General features: G+C 32.7%; 1 protein-coding gene across 4 annotated transcripts in view; it reads right to left on the bottom strand.

Annotated features, from left to right (window-relative positions):
* Positions 1 to 15,191: 15,191 nt before the first annotated feature.
* The window catches only part of LOC108724817 (protein abrupt), a 92,656-nt gene continuing 82,110 nt past the window's right edge, over positions 15,192 to 25,737 (bottom strand). For 2 of the 4 annotated variants that reach the window (XM_018451464.1, XM_018451463.1), the window contains one exon: positions 15,192 to 16,557. In XM_018451464.1, the coding sequence (XP_018306966.1) occupies positions 15,611 to 16,557 (947 nt within the window). In that variant the 3' untranslated portion in view covers positions 15,192 to 15,610. Of the gene's footprint in view, positions 16,558 to 18,909; positions 19,543 to 21,441; positions 21,816 to 25,737 lie in introns of those variants that run through there. The other 2 variants (XM_018451467.1, XM_018451466.1) reach the window with 2 other exon arrangements.

Here is a 25,737-nt window from a genome sequence, read left to right on the forward strand (position 1 = left end):
TAGAGGTAGATGTACTCAAGACGGCGTAACTTTTACAAATGTCAAGCTATGGCGATAAAATTTGATGGAAATGTCAATGATAGATGTGGCAACCTAACCAAAAAAACAGAACTCAAAGCATCATCTGGTGATAATTCCGGGAACTTTTTGATCAAGATATTGATGATTTTATGTGTGTGTTGGATCAAATACTTAAATCTTCAATTTCAGAACATATACATATACAGAAAACACTCGCTCTGTAGTGTAGGAAATTTTCAATCAAAAATATTATAAAAATTTAATGAGAAGTTATAATTGCGTGCCGATATGGTTGTCAAACTTTCAACGCAATTAAATCTGAAATTATTAATAATCCTCCCAAATTTCCCAACTTAAAAACTGTAATAAACTTATTGCGAAAAATAATGCCTCGGCCGGGAGTCAAACCCGGATCTCTTGCATTCCGTGCATTAATAATTTCAGATTTGATTGCGTTGAAAATCCGACAACCATATCGGCACGCAATTATAATTTCTGAAATTAATTCATTTAAATGAATTTACAATAGTTCAACATCTTAACGTTCTGACCGTTATGGCGCTTCTTAATTTAAAGCGTTATGTTTAACATTAGCGGTCTTTCAATCTTATTATTGTTAATGAGAAGTCTTATTTATTGTTTTTGTCCAGCAGTGCATACAGGCTTGCGACAATGAATTTTTCGTGGAGTTGAGGTAGTTCGTTTTTACTTCTTGATTCGTGATACGCGACTGATACTGCGATCATTTCCAAAATGCGAACGATACTTTGATCACTCGCATGTGTTGAATCATAACTGACAAGCTTCTTTAATTCTAGAAAACTATGAGATAATTGTCATTACTAGCATTGATATAATTTTACGTACATAATGCCAAAAGATTATATGACCAGAGTCAAATAATGCAATGTAGCATTGACTATTAGTGGTTGATAAAAATGACGTTGATGATAAATTATGGAAATTATGCAATACACGCGTAAAGTACAAAGAGATCATTTGTTTGATACAGCAGTGTTTATATAATTTATGACAGTTATATATAAAATGTAACAAAGCACAAATGATAAATAATACATAAACCAGAAATAATTAAAATAATCGTTAGTATTCTAAGTTACAAAAAAATTAAGTAGATAGGTTTTCTCTTGTTACGTATAACAAAATAAACATTTTTATTATAACGTTCTATTATATGTATATGTGATTGCATTATTATACATAATTAAAAAAAAAATACGCGTGAATTAATCAGAAACTTAAAAAGTATTGTATAATTTAATTATTTCACACTGATGTTTTAGAAATGATTTCATTTGCTCACCTCTTCTTTACGTTGGTTTTTATTCCATTATTATTATCTAATGACTGTGTGTAATCTGTTTGTTCGTTATTATTATTTACGCTCGCTCGACTGTTCTATGTAAAGAGGCAATCTCTTAACTTAAATCCTGGAAGCTACATTGTCCCGCGCATGACTATGTAAAATATATAGTGTATACATAATATATGTATATAATATATAATATATATATATTATTATTTTCACACAGAGAAGACAATTCGCAGTTGACACATGCGAATTTTTATAAAATAATATATGCCATGTATGTGAGCATGAGTAATAACGCGAGAAAAAGATTGATATTTAATAACATGGAGGTAGCTATGGTGATTTCACAATTATTTCTTTCTTGTCGTAAATGCGCACGCAAAAATTCGTTTCGATTAATTCTCCAAATAAAAAAAGTATATATATGCTGTAGGAATAAATTGTATTTTTTAAATAAACGAACATTGGTTATTATTTATATTCATTTATAGAAATTAAAACAAACTTTTTGTGTGATCGAAACAAGGAAATAAGATTTTAAAAATAAATATTCTAAACTTAAATCGCATAAAATATTTTTACTCTCTTTCGAGTGAAACAAAAATTTAAAAAAATATAAAAAATAAATTTCAATTAAATACAGAAGTCCCAATTACAGTCAAAGTTAGATGTTAGATTAATATATTTCAAAATAAATTTCATCCTGTAATTGCTTCTATGGGTGAATTTTCACCCATAACATAGTGTTAATGTAAGAAAAATATGAATAGCACTCCAAGGTTAAAAGATATGTTAAAAATAAATTTGACCAGATACTGAAGCTTATAAAAATAACAATGTTTAGTTTATTTTCTTTGTTAAAGATGTGCAACATCAGTTGCATCTGTCAATAAAATAAAGATAAATCGAGAACGGATTTACACGCGCGCCGAAGCGTACATTGTACAGATGTTGCGTCACTTGCCAGTGTAAAATCTCGTAATAAATAAGAAATAAACGAACAAATGAAACAAAACAGTGTCAGGCGCGAATCGTCAAGGTCGGATCAACGTAAGAAACGCACCTGCAGTAATAGTATCGTAGTAGTAGTAGTAGTAGTAGTAGTAGTAGTAGTAGTAGTAGTAAGAGTAGTAGTAGTAATAGTAGTAGTAGTAGTAGTAGTGTAGTAGTAATAGTAGTAGTAGTAAGAGTAGTAGTAGTAATAGTAGTAGTAGTAGTAGTAGTAGTAGTAGTAGTAGTAGTAGCAGTAGTAGTAGTAGTAGTAATAGTAGTCTATAAGTATAGTATCACGGCCTGGCTGCTTCAGAGATTTCCTGAGTTTGTTATTACATTTACATAATGCATCATTATATCGTGTCGATTATTAAGTACCTGAGACGGCGGATTGTTCCCGGCCATGCGTTCTTACGTACTTTTTGCCTATCCTGCAATTGTCTGTAGCATTATGCAGTGGTTCGTATAGACAAGATCAGATCCTAAATTATCAAGTTCATTAAACAAAAAAACCTGATAGTTTATCCGAACTTCTCTCATCAATCGACAAACCTTTTAATCACAATGCAGACAGATGACAAATTGTACGGTTGCATGAAGATACAGCAATGACTAATTATTTGCACCAATCGTCCTCACGACGTGCTCCGTTTATCGTTTAGAAAAAGATCGTCGAAGCAAGTACAATGGACGAAATGAGGAAACGAATAAAGTGATTGCTCATCTTGAAGACATCTCGAATATCTTCGCAATTGCGCTATACTTCGCAATTGCGTAATATTGTTTTAATGTTCATCGTTACGGTTTTCCATTTTACTTTCTATATTCTAGACTCGAGAGATAAATTTCGTATCATAATCTTATAAGTCTAACACGTTTTATGTAGACATAAAAACGCACATCATTGTGTTAGTAGAGCACACTTTATAATGATTGCGAAAATTTAATAAGTATATAAGAGAAACAAAAGTATATTCACTATTAGCTTCATATTTTCATAGATATCTTTTTTGCAATTATATATAAAAGAATGCAAATTAAAATAATGTGAAGTGCACAGAAAGATTATTGCGTTTTTTTACACAAGATTTATGGTTTCGTAATTGTTTACAAAAAGATTAGCGTTATTATGCCGCAACTTTCGTAAAAACGTGCTAAATCTAAATGATAATGTTCGAAAATTTATGAAAGACATCAACTAAGAGTTTTTTCGCATCTGCTTGGATGTCGACAGTGACGTTTGCTCGCAAATTCCGAATGTCATCGCAGCGAGAATTATTTACTACAGCTGCGCATTTACATCTCGCCGAAGGGAGAGAGCAACTCGCTTGAACGAATGACGGCGGTGTCCAGACAGTTCATGAAAGGGTCACTGCGTTTACGGCGTCGTTAATCCGCTTTTATAATCACAAAGCGAACCGCGCGAGAGCATTCGGCTGATTCGGAGGCCTTTACGAGCTTCCAACTCGCACGTTATTATCGGCGACAACCTCGTGCGAAGCCTCGGTCGTTACCGATATCGCTGTCGTTTTCTGCTGTACATTAACTACGTTCGGCCTTATCTTCCTATCCACGTATAACGCGAATATTCCGCGACAGTCCACCACTACTCTCTAGAAGAGATTGAAAGGGATGGCAAATCGCAGCGGGAATATTTCTGTACTTTGAGAACGATCGATCCTCCTAAGCCATAACTGTAAACAAAATCAGCTATTTGTGTAGCCGTTGAATTAAATATGCCATTGTTCAATAACATTAAAATACCGCAAAGGAATCGAATTAAAATTTTATTCCGGGATTTGTTCTCAAAGAGCCCCTAATTCCTCGAGATTTAATAAGATTAAAAATCAATTGTTCCAAACCAGGTGTTAAATCTATTTAAATCTATAAGTGTGGCTTCATTGATACTTCATAGCACTCAGAATTCATTACTATATTTAATGAATTAGATAGTTGAAATTTTCTTTCAATTTGCGTTGTCAAATTAATTAACGCAATTGAAATAATTTCAACTCCTTTTCACATACACACTGCTTCCGTAGATTCTTTAATAAATGTTAAATCATTTGTAAATATTACAATATAAAAATTGACTTATCAAACGAACTCTGATGTTACTGATTTTTACGAGGTAGTTCTTTTTTTTTTCTAATCTATTTAGAGGGGATTATTAACGTTTCAGAATGATTGTGTTGAAAGTCCGAAAATTATCGGCGCGCAATCATATCTGGAACCAATTGATTCAATAAAGAATATATAATGTATTATTCGAAACGTCTAACTTTGACCGATCATAGCTTTCTTTATCGTATTTAATATTTTTATGTTTACTTAAAATGAGTTTGATAAGATTAATGCAAAATTTATATACTTCTATGTATGTAACTATTATGCTTGTAAAAGGATCGATTTTATGACAGTGTATCTCTTGAGGATTATATAAACTCGTTAAAAATACCGAGTAATCATCACGCGTCTTTCAAATAATTTCATATGAAACTATGTCGGCGGAAAATTAGCGAGTGCTCTTGCGTAACAATTGCGATAATTTTACCGAGATGTCAATTGAAAACGCCGGCCGGGCGCGTTATACAATTTACGCACACGATTGTCTCTAAAAGCTATTGCAATACTGTAATTGGTGGTATTATTCGAAATGACTATTGCGGACTATGTTCAATGGACTATGACAATGTAGCGACTGATCTGGCGAAAGGGTTAAAAGAGAATGGCGGGGTTATTAAGCTGGGACTGTATAAAAAAATATATATACATATGTATGTATATATATGTGTGTGTGTGTATGTATATATATCCTTTGTACACGTATATATGTATGTATATATATGTACACGTATATATGTATGTATATATATGTATATACATATATGTATAATTTTATATTTATATATATATAGATGTATATATGTATACATATGTACATATACATAATTATATAAATATATAGAAAATTATAAGAGAACCAAAAGTAAAAGCAAGACTAAAAGCAAGTTTGCATCTCGTCATGCAAATGAAACCAACCCCGCCAATCTTTCGTTTCTATAGATAAGTATAATATATGTATACACAAAGTTTTAAAAAATTTAGGACTTAGAAGACAGATAGTATTTACTAAGTTAAATAAGAAATACTTAATCAATGTAGATCGAGAAATTAACATTATCAGAGGTAGGAGCGATTTTCAGTTTTGGTAATGACGACTTGCTGCACATGCATGGATCCACATTTGCGTGGAACTATATATGCGTTTTCTTGCACAAATCGATTTCACTTCACATTTGCATATAAATATATTTAAATGACTAGAAAAATAAATACTTTTGAGATATTTAATTCTTTTTTATTGTTAGAATAATATTTCGGATATATAAAATATATCTAAATATTCACTTTTCGATTGTCATATCTTAATATTTTTGTATGCAAGATGAACAAAGAAATCGATTGTGTGAAATAATCACATGAATCCAAGGTTAACTTTTTGACCTATATTGATTAAACATTTTTTTACGGTATATGTTATATGACTTGGATATACGATAATCTGTGCACATGTAACATATTTAATTCTATGTTCATGTCTGTTATGTACGTCTGTGTCTATTTCAAGCAAAACCCTTTGCGCACGCTTTATTGTTATAAAAAATAAAATAAACAAAAACTATCGAGATCGCTATTAATCGAGGGGGTACCCAATAGCTGAAACATTGTCCCACAGATTACATGATTTCATATGATTTCATCTGATTACAAATAATTTTTTCCATTACATATAAAGTAATTTAGTAAAATATACGATTTTATTTAATATACAATGATTTCTCGTGGTTGCATATATAATTATCGGATTATACATAGAGATTTTATATGAATTTTATAATGATTTCAGAGACTCTGTCCCACGATTACATTAAGTGGTTACCCCCTCGCTATTAATTTATCGACGCCATTGTGGCTACCATCGTCAGCTTGTTTTAAAAATTTCTTGCTTGTATATTTTTCTGAGATTTTCTTCTCACAATAATATGACGTGTAAGTGAACAAGAATTTAAATTAGAATAATCGTCATGAGTTTATAATGGCACAATCGATTGTATTCTACTCTTGTTTCGAATAGCTATCTCGCGTCTCTCAATTTATTTAAGTACTATGCAGCAGTTAAAATTTCAACTTTCTTTTATCATCTTTTTATTTTTCTATAGCCTTTTTGTCGCTTCCAAAACTCGCATGTATTCATATATTAAATTTTGTATACATAATATTTTCTATATCAAAAGTGACTGTGTTTTAATGGAAATACTTAACTCAATTTTCTTTTTTCCTATATAGCTTTTATAATGTTCATTGAAGTTTAGTCAATCCACGGATAAATTTGTACTCTGTACACATGGGTCTGCTTTCTTTCATAATAATAGAGAGCTTCACACAAGGCAAGAAGTGGTTTTTTTGTACCAATTAAACCTGGATTCGTATCTCGATTGATGACATTTTCCTTTTTCCTTTTTTTCTGAAAATTGATTGCGTATCTTCATTGAATTTTCTCGCATTTTTATCTCACGACAAACAAAATTATCTATGGACGCGATTACTTGTGAACAAAATAAATATGCGAAGTTTCTAAATACGCGGGAATACGAATCTAGAACGGAATCGCCGCACGTTTCAATCTCTGCTCGAAAATGCTCGTAACTTGATGGTGAATTACGAATACGTCTTACAGTTGCTACTCTACAGAAAAAGGAAGAAAGCGTCATGGCTGACAATATTTATAATAAAATATCGGACGCTTCCATAGAACAGCATGGCGCGGGCAATTAATATGCGCAATCTCACTTCATCACGCGTGCCCATTTTTTGGCTCTCGTGCGCGCATCGTATACAAATGTCACAATCGTATACAATTACATTCGTATACACATGTACATGTCAAATTTAAACATTTCAAAAGTTGTGTATCAACACGCATCAATAAGACGTCTGATTTACTTACGTTTAACTGACATAATTGTCCTCACATAATAATAATCCTTAATTTTCTAAAAGTAAAATTATTAAGAAACCAAGTTATGTAAAAATAACGTATTTTTTTTACACAACAGGTATAGCATTGATTAATTTTATTCCATCTCTATCAGTGTTTTTATACTCTGGATTTTTAATCAAAATGATGAAGTGTGACTAGTTGAATTGGATGTAATGTTATATCTCTTAAGATAATTACTTCAATTATTCACTTTACATTGCTTTTCTATGTTCTTTTCAGTAGATGTTCAATTAAATTGAATGAGAGTCAATGGTTGTCATTTCAAAGTTCTAGAAAAATGCTATTATTATTTACGAATATTGCTCTTTACAAAATTCTATGTAAATAATTGCTTAAAATCCCACGATAAATTTAATTTTAATCCTAAATTTGTCTTAAAAAGATCTATCTTAAGAACTAATGTTTAGCAGTACTTTGAATATTGTGCACAACCTATATATAATCTAATTTTTCTTATTATCCCAATTTTATCTTTATTGTTAATTTCAATTCTTTTTGTAGTCTAGTACTTTGGGTCAGTGAAATAAATAGTTTTCTGAAAATGAAAGATATTGTCAAGGTGCATTATCAAGATGTTATCTTACTTTTCACAGCGGCAAAAAAGTTGCATTCAACAAAACACACTCGTGATAAATGAAAAATTGTTCACATAAATCGAAATTAACTATTTAGCCCAAAAAGATGTGAACATTCAGATGCATCAATAGTGATGAATCAATGGATTTAAAATGTATGTGATAGAAACATTTGATTTGAGACATGCAATTTATCGATTCTTTTTTCTTCTTCTGCAAGAATAAAGCCTATCACACATGAAATGCATAACAGAGCATAAATATAACATAAGAATGCTGAACCAATGAGCATCCAGCATAATGTCGCCATATTGATTTATATAAGATACTCATTGGTTAACTTTTAAACTATACAATTAATTACATATAAACAGAAAAATTAAATTACATAAATAAATGTAAACACGACAATTTCAGAACTAGCACTATGCTTTGAATATTATCTTGTCTCGATATTAGCTGCACGTATTATCTAATTGATTAGTCAATAAATAATCTTAAGAATGCTGAAAGAAACTTTAAATGTTAATGTCAGTGGCTCTGGCTCATGTGGTGCAATCATCGCACACAGTAAGGCAGCACTCGAAAAAAGCTGGCAAATCTTAAATTTAGTTGGACATGAAACTTAGATACAATACAATAAACGTACATAAAAATCGATCTTAGTCTCAATCTTGCGATATTTTATTTTATATTAATTGCAAATATGGTCGCCTGTTGAATGTTACGTTTTTTTAAATATAAATTAAATGCTGTTATATGATGTATTCACTACATATTTTGAAAATTAGTATATGTAACTTGAGAGCTTAATGGATTAATTCTAAGCAGAATCGGGTTCGTAATTTGTTCTCATAAGATTTGTAAGAACTTACAAGTGCTTTATGCAATACCTTTACAGATAGTTTCTTGCTATCTGTAAAATTTATGGAAAATCATAGATATTTACGTATAATTGTACGTCTTTATAGTACACACACATAGAATTACAACATTAAACATAAGTTTTTACGAATCTTACGAGAACAAATTACGAGCCTTAAGATTCTGTTTAGAATTTACCTACATGTTTCTTCAATATTATTTAATTTTAATTTTGTTACTTTACCTTATTCTTAACTCGTCTTATCAATTTATAGAAATAATAATTCAGCATTCAACAGATTAAAAAAAATCGTTTCTCTATCATCTAAAAAAATCATTTCTCTATCATCATTTTTTGTTTTTCTTAAATTTTTTGAAATGCTGTACATACTATACACTCGAGAAATATATATATTTATATATACATGTATGCGCTTTACAACTATGTAATTTGTATCCGTAATTTACTTCGCATTTCTTAATTTAAAAAAATTACATGTTTTTTAGATGTTTTGTTCATGTAATTTCCTCGATCACATTATATTTTTAGATTAATCCTGTCTAATTATTTTACTCGGATAACTAATCACATTAAAATTATTGATTTTCAAAACTTATAAAGAAAATATATCTTTATAAATTAATTGAAATCAAATGCCCGTAATATTTGGAAGTAAATAAAAATGCACATGATTATAGATAGTTAAATAATATCAATTTCGTTGAACTAGAACGTTTACGAACCTCGTTTTTTTTTCTTTTTCTTCTTCTTTCAATGGAAATATGTTTCAAATTCGAAATACTACAGTATTCTGGTAAATCTTATTTTTCTGATATTTTTGCTATATTTGTCTGATATTAAAATCATTTCTATCTCTTTAGCTTATTTTTCATTTTTTTCATGTTTTTAATCTCTTTTTATATTTGATATTTTTTTTATTTTTCATGTTTTGAATCTTTTTTACATTTTTTATATCTCTCTTTTACATTTCTCTTCACCACAACCTTTATCTTTTTTTTTTCAAAATTTATATTTTTATTGGCATAAATACAAATTATACAGTCATAAATAGTTCTCTTTTTTCGTATTAAACATATTTGTACTTTTTATTTGAAAAGCTCCAGACTATCTTAATTTTTCTTCTGTCAATTTTTTTAACTTCTTTTCCTAATTTATTTTCTTATGTTATTTATAATATATATTGTTTTATACTTGCTACATCATTTCACAATTTTTTTTAGTTTTTTGTTTTCTATATTGTACCTTATATGTGTTCTAAGTTTTTAAGTATATATGTATATACGTGAGAGATCGTATGTAACACAGCCCATTCTTAATAGTTCATCCATTCATACAGATAAATTAATTTCTCTACTTTTATTGTAGTGTATAATAAATCAACTTGTTTTCATTTCTATTTTATTTTCCTCCTTTTATTTATCGATATCTTTATTGCTTTTATCATGTAAACTTGCACCAGTGTTATCTAATAAAGGCTCAACTTTTTCTGTTAGCTTGTGATTGTTTGCAAGTAATTGATTTGTGCAATATTGTAGAATTCGTCATGAATGGTGGCATCAAAAGTTAATAATGATCACAAGTTTTTATGACTAAATCAATAGTATAATTTATTTTTGTAACGCTGATTCGATTCTTTAATTCCTTGATGTATTTGAGTCTGTGTACAAATAATTAAGAGACGTGATATTCTATCTCGTTATGTTGGTAATCATACAAGAATGATATGCTTCCAAAAGATACATTTAAAAAAATTTTTAATAAAATAAAAATTGTCGAATGCTGGACAGTCTGGAAGTTGACATTTTTTCAGATTTTTTAAATTTTTTCTCTTTTTTATTCTCTTTTTTATTCAGACATATTATTAATAGTTTTTCTCTTTTTTATTTTCTTTCTTTAATCATCGTTTCATTTTTATTTTCCAATGCTTTTATGATATTCTCCTAACATGTAAAATCTTTCATATATACGTAATTCTTTTGAACGTAATGAGGTTACATGAAATACTGCTGTGCATGAATTATATAACATCTTATATAGCATGAAATAGAGTTTTTGGAAAAAATAATTTTCAAAATATTAATACTTGTATATTGCACTTTTTTGCTACAAAAGAAATAATAAATAGAAATCATCGTCCATGTATCTAGTAACTTTTAGGCATTTTTGACAACTTTTATCAACTTTGACATATTCAACTCTAATAAAATCTAATTTTAAATGTTACATACGTAGAGATATATAATTTATAATGATCAATATAAAATCACATTGATCATTTTATACAAAAATAACGCGTAAAAAAATATAATTAATACACTATAATCAACTTAACATAATTTACAAATGTTTACAAAAATTAAGAAAGTATTTAAATGCGATACAAAAATTAGTCGAAGTACTTTTCTAAATTTGGGCCAGCTTTTTTAGATTCTGCTTCACTGTGTGCCGTATATAGAAGCTCATATTTGTTGGACAAATCTCTTTCATAATCTTCTCTATTATAGTTTCCTATTAATTAATTAGAACATGAGGTGTAGGATCGATTAAAAAATATTGAATAGGTTTCGTACGTTATGACAGCCTCCTGTCAATTTCAACATATACCTTCAGAATAAAGTTGTGCTAATAAAAAAAATGCATACTTATTCTTCAGGATTAGCATACTAAATTAAGTTTATTATTAACACTAGTCCAATTGAGTCAACTTGGGCAGATTTTGGACATCCAGCATGAATAGACACTAATTCTTGAATCTTACGCGATCATTTCTTTTATACAACAACAAATACTTGTTCCATTGTTCTCCAAGAGTTTAAAAATGAAATGTTCACCGATTAAAAGACAGAGAATTGTCAAATTCTTGGTTTCAAATATCATTTTTTTATCTTTGATTAAAAAGTTTTCATTTTCCAATAATTACTCGTATTTTTAAATTTAAAGTAGAAACCTAAAAATTACTTGATAAGTTAAAAATGTCTATTTTAGATAGCAGATAAGAATCTGATCTGAGCTCTCAAGACACTTTACATATCAGAATCTAATCGTTTCTCCAATAGTTAATATAGTGTTAGAGTAGGAGCAATGAAATAGTCCTGTATTTCTTGTTTCGGTGTTTAGCAGAAATTGACAGCTAGAATTTGAATTAAGATACAATTATTCAAAATTAAAATACAAACATGTCTATTAATAATTTTCACTTTAACGACCATGAAATGCAATAGAACTTAAGATTCAACGAATATACATGTTCCTATAATACCAATTACTAATAGAACTTTTGTATCCAATTTTTCTGTAAATCAAAGTTTGTATTATTTCCATAACCAACGCTAATGAATTTTATTACAAACAATTTAATTTGTAAAACGCAATAATCTATTTATTTTTTTCGTGACATGTTTAACAACTCGACTTTTATAATTTCTATAACTTTTCATGTAATTTGATTTTTTATACAATTTCTGTTTGACTTTTCAATTTTTTGTTTTTTAAATGTTTTTATCGAATAGCGGCACGCGAGCACCGCATAGTTTCTCGATAGTTTCTCTGCATGAAAAATTCAGAGTACATGATAATATTGTGGTTTTAATCAACTCATAGTTTCTCGCGCGGAATTCTATGTTAAGATAAAATTCGCGGTCTTTTATGGTAATTTTTATGGAAATTTCAAACTGCTTCATGCTTAACTCATGTTACAATCTCTAGCATTGATCAACTAGCATTTCTCTTTTTACGAAAAATACATGCAAATCTCCAAGAAAGTCCCATATTAAAACACGCACCAAGGGCCAAAATATCCGATGCATCGTAGCTCAATTGGCCAAACCGACCAAAAACATAACATATAGTTTATCCTCTAAAGTGAGAAAACAGTTTTTCAACATTCTCCAATCGCGTTTGACCCGCGCCACGCTGCTATATATTGCTAAATTTCTATCCACTTCTTTATACGCATATATAAAGAATACATATATACGTACATGTATTTCTATTATTATCATATACGTAGAATCTATGAAATGTGTTGTCAATGAAATTAACTTATGAATTATATATATATATATATATTAGTAGGAACAATTTCACGACGTACCGCGTCGTGCACGTTTAGCGGCGAATCTTCTGTTAAATTAACTTTTCTCTACGCCTCGCGAAAATAGAAGAAATCTCTGTCGCGCTAAGAACATTATGTTTGCGCAAGCAACGAATAATCATATATTCGTTGCATTATTCGAGAAGCAGTGTTTAAACGCATTTACGTCCAAACGTAGTAGTCTCTCGTCGCGAGATCGCGGAATAAGTTTAATCGCCTTTTATCGTAGTTCGTTAATAATTAGTGCAATTTACAATCTCGAAAACCGCGCCGATTTTACTTCTAACATTTTATTACTGATATATGATAACTATTTTTTCCGTATTTTTTCCTGTTAACAACAAACTTAAATCACTACTTAACTACGTCATGGCAAGTCTAAAATACCTGTCCCAAAAGAAATGTTGCATGCAAGAGATGATAGGATGAAAAGGTAAGGTCAAAGAGAAACTAAAAATGGAACTGTATCATTCCATATTTTTCCTCTTTTTTTTAAGTTATTTGAAAAGAAAAACAGAAAATAAGCAATAAATCCAGTTGTAATTAGTGAAAATTGAGTCAAATCTTAAGTGGGTCAACGCACGTAGTCTATACAGATATGTCAAAATGATTGACATAATTTCTTCTGTACTTTTTTTAACTCTTCAGACTCACATTTAATATTTAATAAAAAAAAAATTTTCTCGAAAAACAACTATTTTTTTCAATTCAAAAGATTAATTAAATATTAAAAGCGTGTATGTACAATCAAGATGCTTTATTCACTATTGATATAGAGGCGATTTAATTGTGATCCAGTTTCGCTCCATTGTTTCAATTCAAAATAAATATAAATATAATAATTCCGTTATGATTGTGTTTCAGCGTTACTTAAATTTATCCGTTTCATCTGATAAATTGAATATTTAATATTAATATTTTGTTATTTAATACAGGTATATTTTTATACATAAATAACTATTTTTAATTAAGTTGCAAAATTATCAGTTATATATCTTTTGCAAAATTTTTCAATTTTTTTAGACATTAGAGAACATTTTACATTTTTTAAAACTAAAAAATTCATTTTCTTTTTATAACAAACTGCAATTAAAGTAGATAGGCTTAAAAAGTAGATACTTTTCGAAAAAAGTACATACAATCTTTAATTTATTGATATTTATAGTGCATAAAGCTATATAGAGAATAACATGATATTGTTCCGCTAAAATATTCATCTTAAAAATTCAATAATATCTGAACTTGAATAAATTAATAATGTGAATAATTATATTTAAGTTCCTTAGCTAAAGAATATTTAATTGGAGCAAGAGTAAAACACAATTATTATCGTACTCATATCGTGAACAAAGTCTATAATGGTTTTAGGTGCGCCTGTAATTACAAGAAATTTTACGATCCACATCAATTTTTTTTAGTGAGCAGGAGATAGTTATGTATTAACGTTGTATTATGTATTAACATAATTACACCACTATATACGAATGACATTTTTTTGTTTCTAAGAATTCTCTCTCGTCATTTAAATAAAAATAAATACAGAAATGTCGAATTTTTGTAAAAAGTCTTATAGTTTAATAATAGCAATTTTTATTTTTATGGCAAAATAATAAATTATAAAAGAAAATATATTTAACTTTCTGTAGAATTTTTCATGAAATTGAGTGTCATTCATATATGACGTGGCATTCATATATCAAAAGTATTTCAATTATATAAATTTAAGTGCGCGTGCATCTGATAGGTGCGATATGATACTATTCGCTACGCACGATACCCAAATGAAAAAGTTTTTAAATAGCTAAATGTTATCTGAAAGTCTAATGTTTCTATAAATTTAAGCGGTATATAAATGTGTGTTCAACATTTATAATAATAATAATATAACAATAAATGTTAATTATTGTACATAAATTTTTAAGTCGTTTAAACTTTCGGGAAATAAATAGTAAAATTGCCTTGCCTAGTCATCATATTTGATATCTTAGAGCAACAATCAAACCTTGCGATCATTGTTGTTCTGCGATCCAACGGCGTACTTCATCTTCTCTTCATTTACTGAGATTCGTTAGTCTGTTCTATCATCTATTATGTGCACTGAGGTAGATGGATGGAATATTTGTGGCGTATATGTGGGTGCTCCATCGCGCACGCGCGCTTATATACACACACATATATATGTGTATACACGCATACATATATATATGTGTATGTGTCTGTATGTATGTATGTGTGTATGTGCGTGTATACATGCGAGTATGTATTTGCATAGTTTTGCATATATACATATGCTTACTTGCTGTAATGGCAATTAAGTGACTCTAGTCCAACAAGCAAGCTTGTCCACGCACCATCTATATATCGGCGTCAAAATACTTTGGAGACTTTTTAACTTTTCAAACATATCTGGCATCCAATAAACTTCACAAGTCATTTCACGCAATAATAGAGCAGGCAATAAGAAACAAGAATTATTGGTCGATTCTTCGGGTGGACGATCTGGCATATACATTACTTCCCTTGCTTCATTAAACAAGAATTGTCGCGAGCGCCTATTTATGCCGCAAACTGCAGATCATTCGAAGAATTCGTCAGTAATTCGAAGATGCTGTTTAAAATCATTAGCTATTCTAGAAGGAAGGAATTATTCCTTTATCACTTCTGGCTCCTCATTCTCGCTAAATTCGTCGTCATCCGCACCTGACGATTCCACTTCATCGGCAAGTCCGCTGTGTCTGTCGAATTCCTGCCTGTTCTCATGAACGACTCCGGAGCCTCGACCCTCGTCTCTGCCGATTATAGGATAATCCTCCAAGCTGCGACTGCCGTGCTTTTCCAAACTCATGCGCATCTTAGCGGCATGTGCTGCTACGGCGGCCGTATGCTCTGGACTAAGTCCTATCGCCGATAGACCAGAGTTCTCTGCAATAAACTGTAAATAGGTGTCCAAAATCGCCGAGCCAGCAATCGCACTAGTATTGTGGCCCGGATGATGACTGCCATGTGGCAATGGCGCCATGTTGAGGTCACCGTTACCATGCATAGAATCCAGAGACTTGGGTACGATCGTTGTCGAATTCTTGCTATTGCTGCTACTGTTGCTGTTGCCGCTTACCTTAGTAATAACGGTGTTCGAAAGTGGTGAACTGTACCTAAGACTAAGGTCTTCGGGATCATCACCACCGCAGCTGTCAACTTCGGATGCACCTGCACGAGGTGGCTCCAACCTCATGTCGCTTCTTCGAGATGCTGTTGGGCTGGCTCGTGCGCGAAGTTCAGCCGGACTCACCTTGACTCCAGCCTTAGCTAATAAACGGGACGCCAATTCTGGATCGAATTTACTGGGCATCGGCATAACTGGAAGATCTTTCGTACTGATGCCTCGATGTTGTCTCGACATGTGTGAATGCAGAGAATTCCGAGATTTTGCCACTGTGCCGCATAAAACACAGCGATATCCCGGACAGACTGTATGTTTGTCTTCCAAATGAGTGCGCAACGTATGTGCTGAACGATACATCTTTCCGCACTTCGGACAAGGCCTAGGATCCGTTGCACGGACTCGAATCATATCCAGACTTCGTCGAGCGACTGAAAATAAATGACGGATGGGTAAGAGATGGGTATTCATGTACCTCTTTCATTATGGAAGAAAGAAAATTGAATCATTGACCAATATATAATCGATTAACAATGATTGTTCGATAGGAATAATTTTGATTTATATCGACATTCCAAATTTTATTTTGTCATTATCTTTTTTTGAGGGCAATTAATTTTGTAAATAATTAAAATTAAAAATTATATCGTCTCTAATTTTATATAAGGTTTTGTATTATATTGTTGAGTTGAGAAAGGTAATAAAAATAATGGAAAACTATTGAGGAAACAAAAAAGTTCTACTTACATAAAAATATAAAAATACGATAAGAGAGAATTACATGAAATTAACTATTTTTCTTTTAAAATCGATTACACCGATGTTGTAATCGATAGTATTATAACTATTCATAAGAGATTGTGGAAATATAATACTCTGGAGTTCTCTGAGTACTTTTTATTGTACAAAGCATTACTTAAATAGTATAGACTTTATTTCGTACATCTTATATATATATTTATATATATATATAGAAGCTAGTATCTGCTAAAATAATATGTACGGTATTCTATACATTATTTATAGTACGAGTTGTCAGCCAGGAAAAGAAAAAAACCGATAATAAATAATATTAAATAAAACAGATACTTTGCTTCGCGGATACTTTGCAGCGCTCGATTTTCTAAACATCATAATATCGAATATATAATACATTTCGTGAAATGTAAATTTAAAAAAATTTTATACAAATTCTGTCTTATTATTAACACTTTTCATTGGGTCTTCTCCAATTTGGCTATTCATCATAACTTTGAATAATTCATTCAGCACATAAATCCTTTTCTACGTGTATGATTCTACATTCCAAATATTAAATAAAAAAACACTATCTGAGCTAAATTGGAGGCGGTCCAATGAAAAGTGTCAATGATTATAAATTAATATTTATTGTGTTCCGACACTTCCTTTCGAGATTCGCAACTAACAACTCGTACATTCACAGAAATATATATAAATATACTTCCTCGTGTTTATTCGCGGCGTATTCTAGTATATGCACAGTTTCGAACGTAACGTCTTTTGGGGCACTCTTGACCTAAGAAATACTGATGAAACGTAAGACGTAGAAAAATAAGGCTAGGCATTGTCAAGCGACCGTACTTCTGGTCGACGTATTCATTCGCGATCCATTCACTCACATAGTAACCTGCATATTTTCATGCATTTCGTGTATACGCGCCAGCATCTCTCACACACATCGTGCAATTTCGTGTTTCTTCGCGATAAGAGCAAAACGGATCTTTAGAACTGATCGACCGCTCGATTTCATCGTAGTCATCGTGCGTTCTTCCGTTCAGTTTCTACACTCTTAAGACTACATTATTTAACATAAGGCTGGCTTACTCAGCTTAGAGGAACATTGTTTTCTCTCTTAGATACATAATCTAATCCTTATATCAATGTCCGGCGTCTGCCGGATGTCGCAGTGTGTAAGTGTATCGTTTCATTCTCTACGGCGTGATCTACGCTTCAGGCTCTACAGGAAATACTGTTTCGTACATTTTATACAAAATCAACTTTATGTATATCTCTTTATGTATATATATATATATATATGCTCAATATAATAGCTTTTCATATATATATTTATAGATTCTCTCCTTTGTCGATATAATCTCTCGCATATATACAGTGTGCGCTTTTTGTTAAGGATAAACTTCACGGTGGGTGCGTGTTTCAAAATAAAGCACTAAAGTTCGGTTGTCACCTTTGCGCATTTCCTATCACGCCGGGGGGGGGTACACATTAGAGACACACTTTCTCCCAGATAATTCGTAATTTGTGTATTCCTATCAACGTGTGTTTACCAATTTCTTTTGCGTTTATAAATATTCGAATATTTGTTAATTTTATAAAGAATTCAAATTCCGTCGACCAGACTCTCTTCCATCGTGATTCAAAATAGCACGGCGCGGCGATAACAAGCTCGATTTGACGTTAATTTGATATTTATTCTTATTATGAAAATGTTAAATGAATAGCTAAATTTTCTTGTATGTACAAGGAATGATTGTAAATTGATATCTAAGTACAAATATATTTAAATTCATTAAAATATATTTTTTCTTGTATATAATTATTAATATAATTATTACTGTGTGTAATATATTTTATTAAGATATATATCTTAATAAAGAAATATATTAAATATTATAAATAATAATTTGCAAAATCCTATTAATAACAATATATTTCCAAAAAAACATTGGATCATTTAGATCTATATTCATCATTTCTACTATAATAATGCTAATAGCAATTTCCAACTGTAAAAAGTTTGCTCTAATATAATAAATTATTACTTATTATCGCCGCCCAGTTAGCACACAAAGAAATATAGGGCCACACCGGAAAACAAAAAGCAAAGTTTCTTTGGTAAAATATTTGTAGGAAAGATTAAAGTTACGATACGCGATCAGAGTTATACTGATCTTCGCTTCTTCATCAGACATAGGTCCACCTCAAGGTCTTAATCTGGTCCCACTCTACAGGATGCTTCAGTCGCATATGGTTCCTGACACTGTTGGGATGAGAGAAGGTTTTAGCGCAGGAGGCAACGGGACAGGTGGGTGAATCTCTGGGATAATGATGATCCAAATGCGCTCTCATAGCGCTGATATCATGCAATGTCCTACAGCAGAGAGGACACCTGTAACCGTGCTGTCGATGGTGCTCCCGCAATAATCTCTGCTGCCTGAAGTCCGGTTGGCCACGTTCATATTTGATGGTCGTCGTGATCGTGGTGGCCGTGGTGGAAGATTGATTAACTGATGTGTCGTCTTCCAGTTGCGCCTGATGACGATGGTGAGGAGGAGGGACGGATAGTGGATGATGATGGCGATGCCGATGATGTTGCTGGTGATGGCTGTGGTGGTGGTGGTAAGCCGCGCCCTCTGCCTCATCAAGCCCGTGATCTGCAACCACCACCACACCAACGTTACCACCAGCCACCACCACCATAATCCCACCCCGAGCTAAACACGATAATGCTACGCGCCCAACCTCGACCCAAACGGTGTTCAACATCTAGGGGTATTTCCCGCAGCGGTTGCTATTATACCGTGCTCTTACTAGTTGGAATCAACCGCTAATTAATTATTATTAATACGACTGACCGTCAGCGTAAAGTGCCCATTGTTTGAATATACAGTGATAATTTATTATGCTTTCAAAAAAAAATATACCGTTAAATATTGATGATTACTTCATTATTTTTGAAAAAGTTAATATAAATGTTGCTTTTAAATTCGCGCATATTACTTTTTAATTTTATAGCATATATGTGATATTTATTATCACTATGTATTCAAAATATTTTCACATATGCGAAACAATCTCCGAAAATTCAATATAAAAATTGCATTATACATCGTTAAAATGTTTAAGATATCTCACATAACTTCAACATAGCACCAAACATTCATAACAAATAGATACACGTCACATTATTTGAGACATGTTGACATATAATTAGGATATTCAAAATCTGTAACGAACTCGACTCAAATCAAATTCTACAAAAACAAAAATGCGACATTATTAAAAATTTTTTATGGATAATTGCCCTTTACTTCAATGTGGTTGGAAGGAGTCTGGCATCGTGCAAGAGAATGTGGATAATTAACATTTCTATTTAAAATCATGTGTCTTTAAATAGGGAGGAAATGGGAATATTGATACAAATTGAAGACCTTTTACAAATAGCTTGGATTTTCGGCGAAAGGTGACGGAGGTGTTCGAGGTTCTAAATTCGCAAACATGCTGATCAAATATTCGATTCTCGGCCAAATTCTTCACAAATCTCCCCGTCATCATCAATTATAATTACGCTTTCGTATGATTATTTAAGATTACGTTTTCGTCAGTGTTCGTATACCTATTCAGTTTCGTATACATTAAGTTTGATGCATGATTTTAGACGCAACGTTGAAATGATTGATGATTTTGTCTCGTGTCTGTACATAAATCTTACAAGTATTAATACTCGCGTTGTCACTTTCGCATTGTATTTGGACATGCATTTTTTCACAAAAACTACACTTATTTTCGATAACTGCATTAGTTCATTTGTCGCGGTTGGAAATAATTTTAGGTATGTGTCAAATGGATTAAACTTTTTACTCTCTTTCGATTCTCTTGTTAATCTTGTTTCGATCAATTATAAAAGTATTGTTAGAATAACTACAATGTTATCAATATCGAATCTCGGTGACATATCAAATATCAAGATAAATGAAAGCTAATGAACAACATACTATATTATATATAATAAATAAATGGTAAAATATATTGTGCATAACAATGATAAAAATAAAATCAATTTTTTTTATTATTCAATAACAACAATTGAGATGAAAAACAGATAACATTGTATAGTTACGAAATTTTAGTTAAAACTCCGATATATAGATACTATCACAGTATACTCGTATAAGCAAGACACTACAATATAACTGCGAAAATGTAATATTCAATCACTATCCTTCATTGATGTTCGAAAAATCGTATTCAAATAGTCTGTATTGCTTTAATAATCATTGTCGACTACAGAACCTAAAATAGCTACAATGTTCTATCCGAATGAAACTAAACGGATTAAAGAAATTTCAAATGGACAAGTAGCGCAATGGCGACGATTGCAGCTGCAGCGGTGACGGAAATCCTCGTTACGATTTCCAAGTCCTATCAAGCGGATAGCTATACTCTTTCGTTTCCAACCGCGACATTGACTAAAGCTTTTCGACAAGTAGTGAGGATTTGATCGTGTCTGCACGCGTTTCCAGACAACCGTCGGACGGTGACATTGAATGTACTCATGGCAACGAGGACGAGGATGGTGATTGATGCTGCTGCTGTTGTTGGGCAACGGGATTGTTCATGCTAGGCCTCTGATGGATGCCGTGCGCCTGTAGCTGATGATTGATCAGGTAGTGCTTGGTCTTGCATCGCTTGCCGCATACGTTGCACTGCGGCCACGTGTCCGGCGGCGGCCAGTTCGAATGGACGTTTTTCACGTGCTGTCGCAGGTTGCTTGGTGACGAGTAGCTACGGCCGCAGTAGCGGCATAGAGGCCTAGTGTCGTCATGGCGCAGTACCGTGTAGAGCCTTGCAAAATTCTCCACCGCCTGTGGGGCATCGGCGGCGATGGCCGCCATCGCGGCCTCCTCCCTCTTCGGCATCGCCGATCCTACAACCAGGACATGCCCGTCAGTTGATACCGTTTCCTTCCTTGCTCTTTCTCGCCAATTCTCCCATCCCTCCCATGTTTTCTTTCTCATTCTCTCTCTCTCTCTCTCTCTCTATCTATCTCTCTATCTCTCTTTTTCTCTTTTTTGCTCTCTTTCCGCATCTCTCTTTCTCTCTCTAGCGTTCTTTATGCACGCGCATTCGCACTACCTCTCTCACGTTCTCTGTCTCTTTCTGTCTCTCTCTGTCTCTCTCTGTCTCTCTCTCTCTCTCTCTCTCTCTCTCTCTCTCTCTCTTTCTCCGTTTCGTTCATGCTTCCTTTCTCTCATGCACACAGATTCACAGAGCATACATACACAGCATACATTGTGATACATTAAGCGCAAGTATACGGAGGCACCACGTTAAACCTTTCGTTCTTTCTTTCTGTCACTCTCTCTCTCTCTCTTTGCTCACTCCATATCTGAGCACACACGTTACCAATCACACGTGATTCCTTTCTCTATCTCTCACTTTCTCTCTCGTATTCTATCTTTCTTACTCTCCTCTTCCCTCATTCACTCCGCACCTTCGAGGGCACTTTCGCGGTCGTTCTGTCTCTCTCCACATCAACTATCATGCACACACTCGCTTCTCTCTCTCTCTATTCCTCAGTCTGCTCTAGCGTACACATACTCGCACGCGTACTACTCTCGTACTCTCAGGGCATGCCCGGTTGTAGGATGTTTGGTGTGTTATTGTTGTACTTGTTGATGTAGTTTCTTATCCAAAATTATCCAAAATACAATACGATGGCCCTAGACTAAACGAGTCGTATACGCAAGGCATCTCCGTAATCAGTTGTTCATTTATCTCTCTTTAATTTCTTGGCCTCACGCTCATGTGGAGACGCGGGCGACTTCCGGTCGTAAAAATCGAACGAACATCTGGCGCCATAACGTACTCTCACAAACGCGGTATTATTTTCGCATTTCGAAATGGCTGTCGCTGCCACAGGCACGCTTCTTGCGCATCTCACAAATAAAACAGGAAATTCAGGGGGTAAATGGAAGATAACTATTCGATCTATCGGTAAGCATCGTCATTCGCCTTCGTCCTCGTGCACATCAAGCTCTCGAACAGAGAGACTGATAGAGAGAGACAGAGAAAAAGAGAAGATGACAAGGAGAAAGATAGATAAGTCTAACAGAAGGGGGGAGAGAGGGAGAGGGAGAGAGAGAGCGTCAGGAGGAAACCGAGAGAAATGGAGGATCTGGACGGAAGAAAGAGATAAGGAAGAGTAGTAGAAGGGTGGAGCAAGAAGAAGGGAGACAGAGCAAGAGTAAGCGAACTACGTAAGAACCTTCGTATTGATCCACTCGTCTCTACGCCTCGTTACGACTATCTTTCCTACGAATCTCTAAGCATAAGGCCTCTCCCATTTTCGTGCACGTCTCATTACGTAAAAGGGAAGGATGTGTAGATTCAGCATATGATGGGTATTCAACTCATGCAGAAATCATCATATACCGCACCTATCACATTTTAGAGCATTTCTTTAGTCATTAATTTTATCAATAACTTAAATAACGAAATAAGTAATTATATCATATTTTTACTAGAGAAACCTCGAGAGTATATTTTTCATATAGCTGATTGCAAGGAGTCTCTCCCCTATTTTTTTAATACGCTTTGTCTTTTTTTGAATGTTATTGCAAACTTAGGATGATTGAATTTAAAAAAAAAAATACTATTTTGTCGTATAACAACGTTCACTAAACGAATAAAATTCTATTTCTCTCTCTCTCTCTATATCGAAAACATATTTATTTTTAAAAATAGATAGAAAATATTTTCCAGCACGTCAGCAGAAATAACATCCGAATCGAAATTCGATCAACAGTATTTGTGTAATCGTAGCATCCTATTTTCGAAATTAACTTTTGTCGACTAAACCTACGAACACATCATGTAAAAGAGGAATAGTAGTATGTAACTACTTGCTGATTTATGGTGGATGACAAACCAATTTATTAGAGTTACAGAGCCGCATATATATAACACGAATCGCGGGAAACAGTATTTTGCGATGATTTATATACCAATCGAGTTACACGAGAATTCGAGTGGAATTAAGGTCACACATCGCTTCTAAAGCATTAAGCTCGAGTCTTTCCATTTTCATCTTTTATCATTCGATGAAATATTCATACGAGGTCTGATTATATTTCGCGAAAATACACGATTAAAAGTAATCTTAAAATCATTATTCAATATTTTTATAAAAATATTTAGGATTTATTTTATATAACACAAAAATCAAATTTTTGTTTAAATAAATATTGTTAAAAAATCGACTGAATTATGTGAAGTTCTTAATTATTACAATCATATCTCGTTAGATTAGAAGAATTCTTATCGTATAATTATTTTCTTCTAGCGTGAAATATGTTCAGATGATCAGACCGAGTATCTTAAAAGTTCAAGTAATTCGATCGATCGAAGTGAGAGATGTTTGTTCGATTACGATCAACCTCCAAGCCGATCGGTCGGAAAAGAATTATAGAAAGACAGTTATGGGGTGCGGAAAAGAACGATGAGCGGAAAGACGAAATATAGAGGGATAGGCGAAAGAAGCGGAAGGGATAACTCGAAAGACCAAAGGGATAACTGCAATGATGAAAGATAGTAAAAATAGGAAAATATGCTAAAAGATTTAGAGAAGATAAACGAAGGGATGCAATTTTCTTCGAGAAATTCTTTCAAAAACAAAATTACCTCAGAAGAAAGTATAGAAGTTCCGCGGAAAGTTGAAGAAATAAAAATTAACTCTTTTCTCCGTTATAAATCTAATTTCAAAGCACGTAAAATAAAAGATAATGTTTTAATTTTGTTAAGAGAGAAGATGTGAACGTGTACGTTTCTAAATTTGTCAAGTTTAATGATATTAAGTTGAAAGCTTTTACGAGAAAGCAAAATCGGAACCAATTTTTGTTATAATAAAATTTTAGAAAGTTAATTGTTCTTTAAATGTAGATTCATTACAATTATACCTAAGATTTCATTTTGTTTTATTATAAAATATTCCTAAAATACTTTCTTTTAAATAAATCATAATTTTTAAAAAACTGCTCTAATTATAAAATGATGAAAAATTCAATATGTAATTAAAATCATAAAAATTTCTTACGAACGCATCTAAAAATAATTCAAGCTTTATAGCACAAAATATAATATCAGCGATCCTGATACGTGTCTAATTATTCTAAACATTATCGAAGATCATTATTTGCAATATATCGCAATTACAAAACTAGCCAAAACTCTCATTATAGTTTACAGTTACAAATACTCTATGCCGCCACGAATATCTAGGAAAACGACTGAAGATGACTGAAGAAAATCTAAGCTCTTCGTGCAGGAGAGAAAATAAGATACGGGAAGATGATACAGTGATCGGACGAACGTCAAGGTTCGCAAAAACTTCAAGTAGGATAAAGAAACATGAAGCCGAGAAGAGGATACCGACATTGTCGGCAAGAAGGGAGATTCGGTAGCAAGCCTGGATGATTGCGCCAGTCCATTAGCGGCGTCGCTCCAACGAATTGCGCTGCATTAACGAGGACCTGCTTCTCGAGGAGCAGTCAGCACGCTGATTGGCCGAAGGGAGCCCGAAGATCGATGTCTTCGGGTTTCCGGGAAAGTCCTTCCGCGTCTGCCTCGCGTTACCACAGGGGTGAGCAACTCGAAAATGTCGATCCCGTTCGAGGGGAAAGACGCGGAGTTATAGACAGAGATCGATATGCGGCGGTGCAATTTCTATTCCTGGAAATACTTTCGAAATGAGAAACGAGCCTTGATGTGCTACATCGAAATCCTATTCGATGTTGCGGCGGCAAAGCGCGAAGCAACCATCAGCAGTTTTCCACAACGTTTCATGCGAA

Source organism: Mycetomoellerius zeteki, unplaced genomic scaffold (assembly GCF_001594055.1).
Source record: "Mycetomoellerius zeteki isolate Tzet28-1 unplaced genomic scaffold, Tzet1.0 scaffold310, whole genome shotgun sequence".
In the NCBI taxonomy this organism is placed as follows: Eukaryota; Metazoa; Arthropoda; class Insecta; order Hymenoptera; family Formicidae; genus Mycetomoellerius; species Mycetomoellerius zeteki.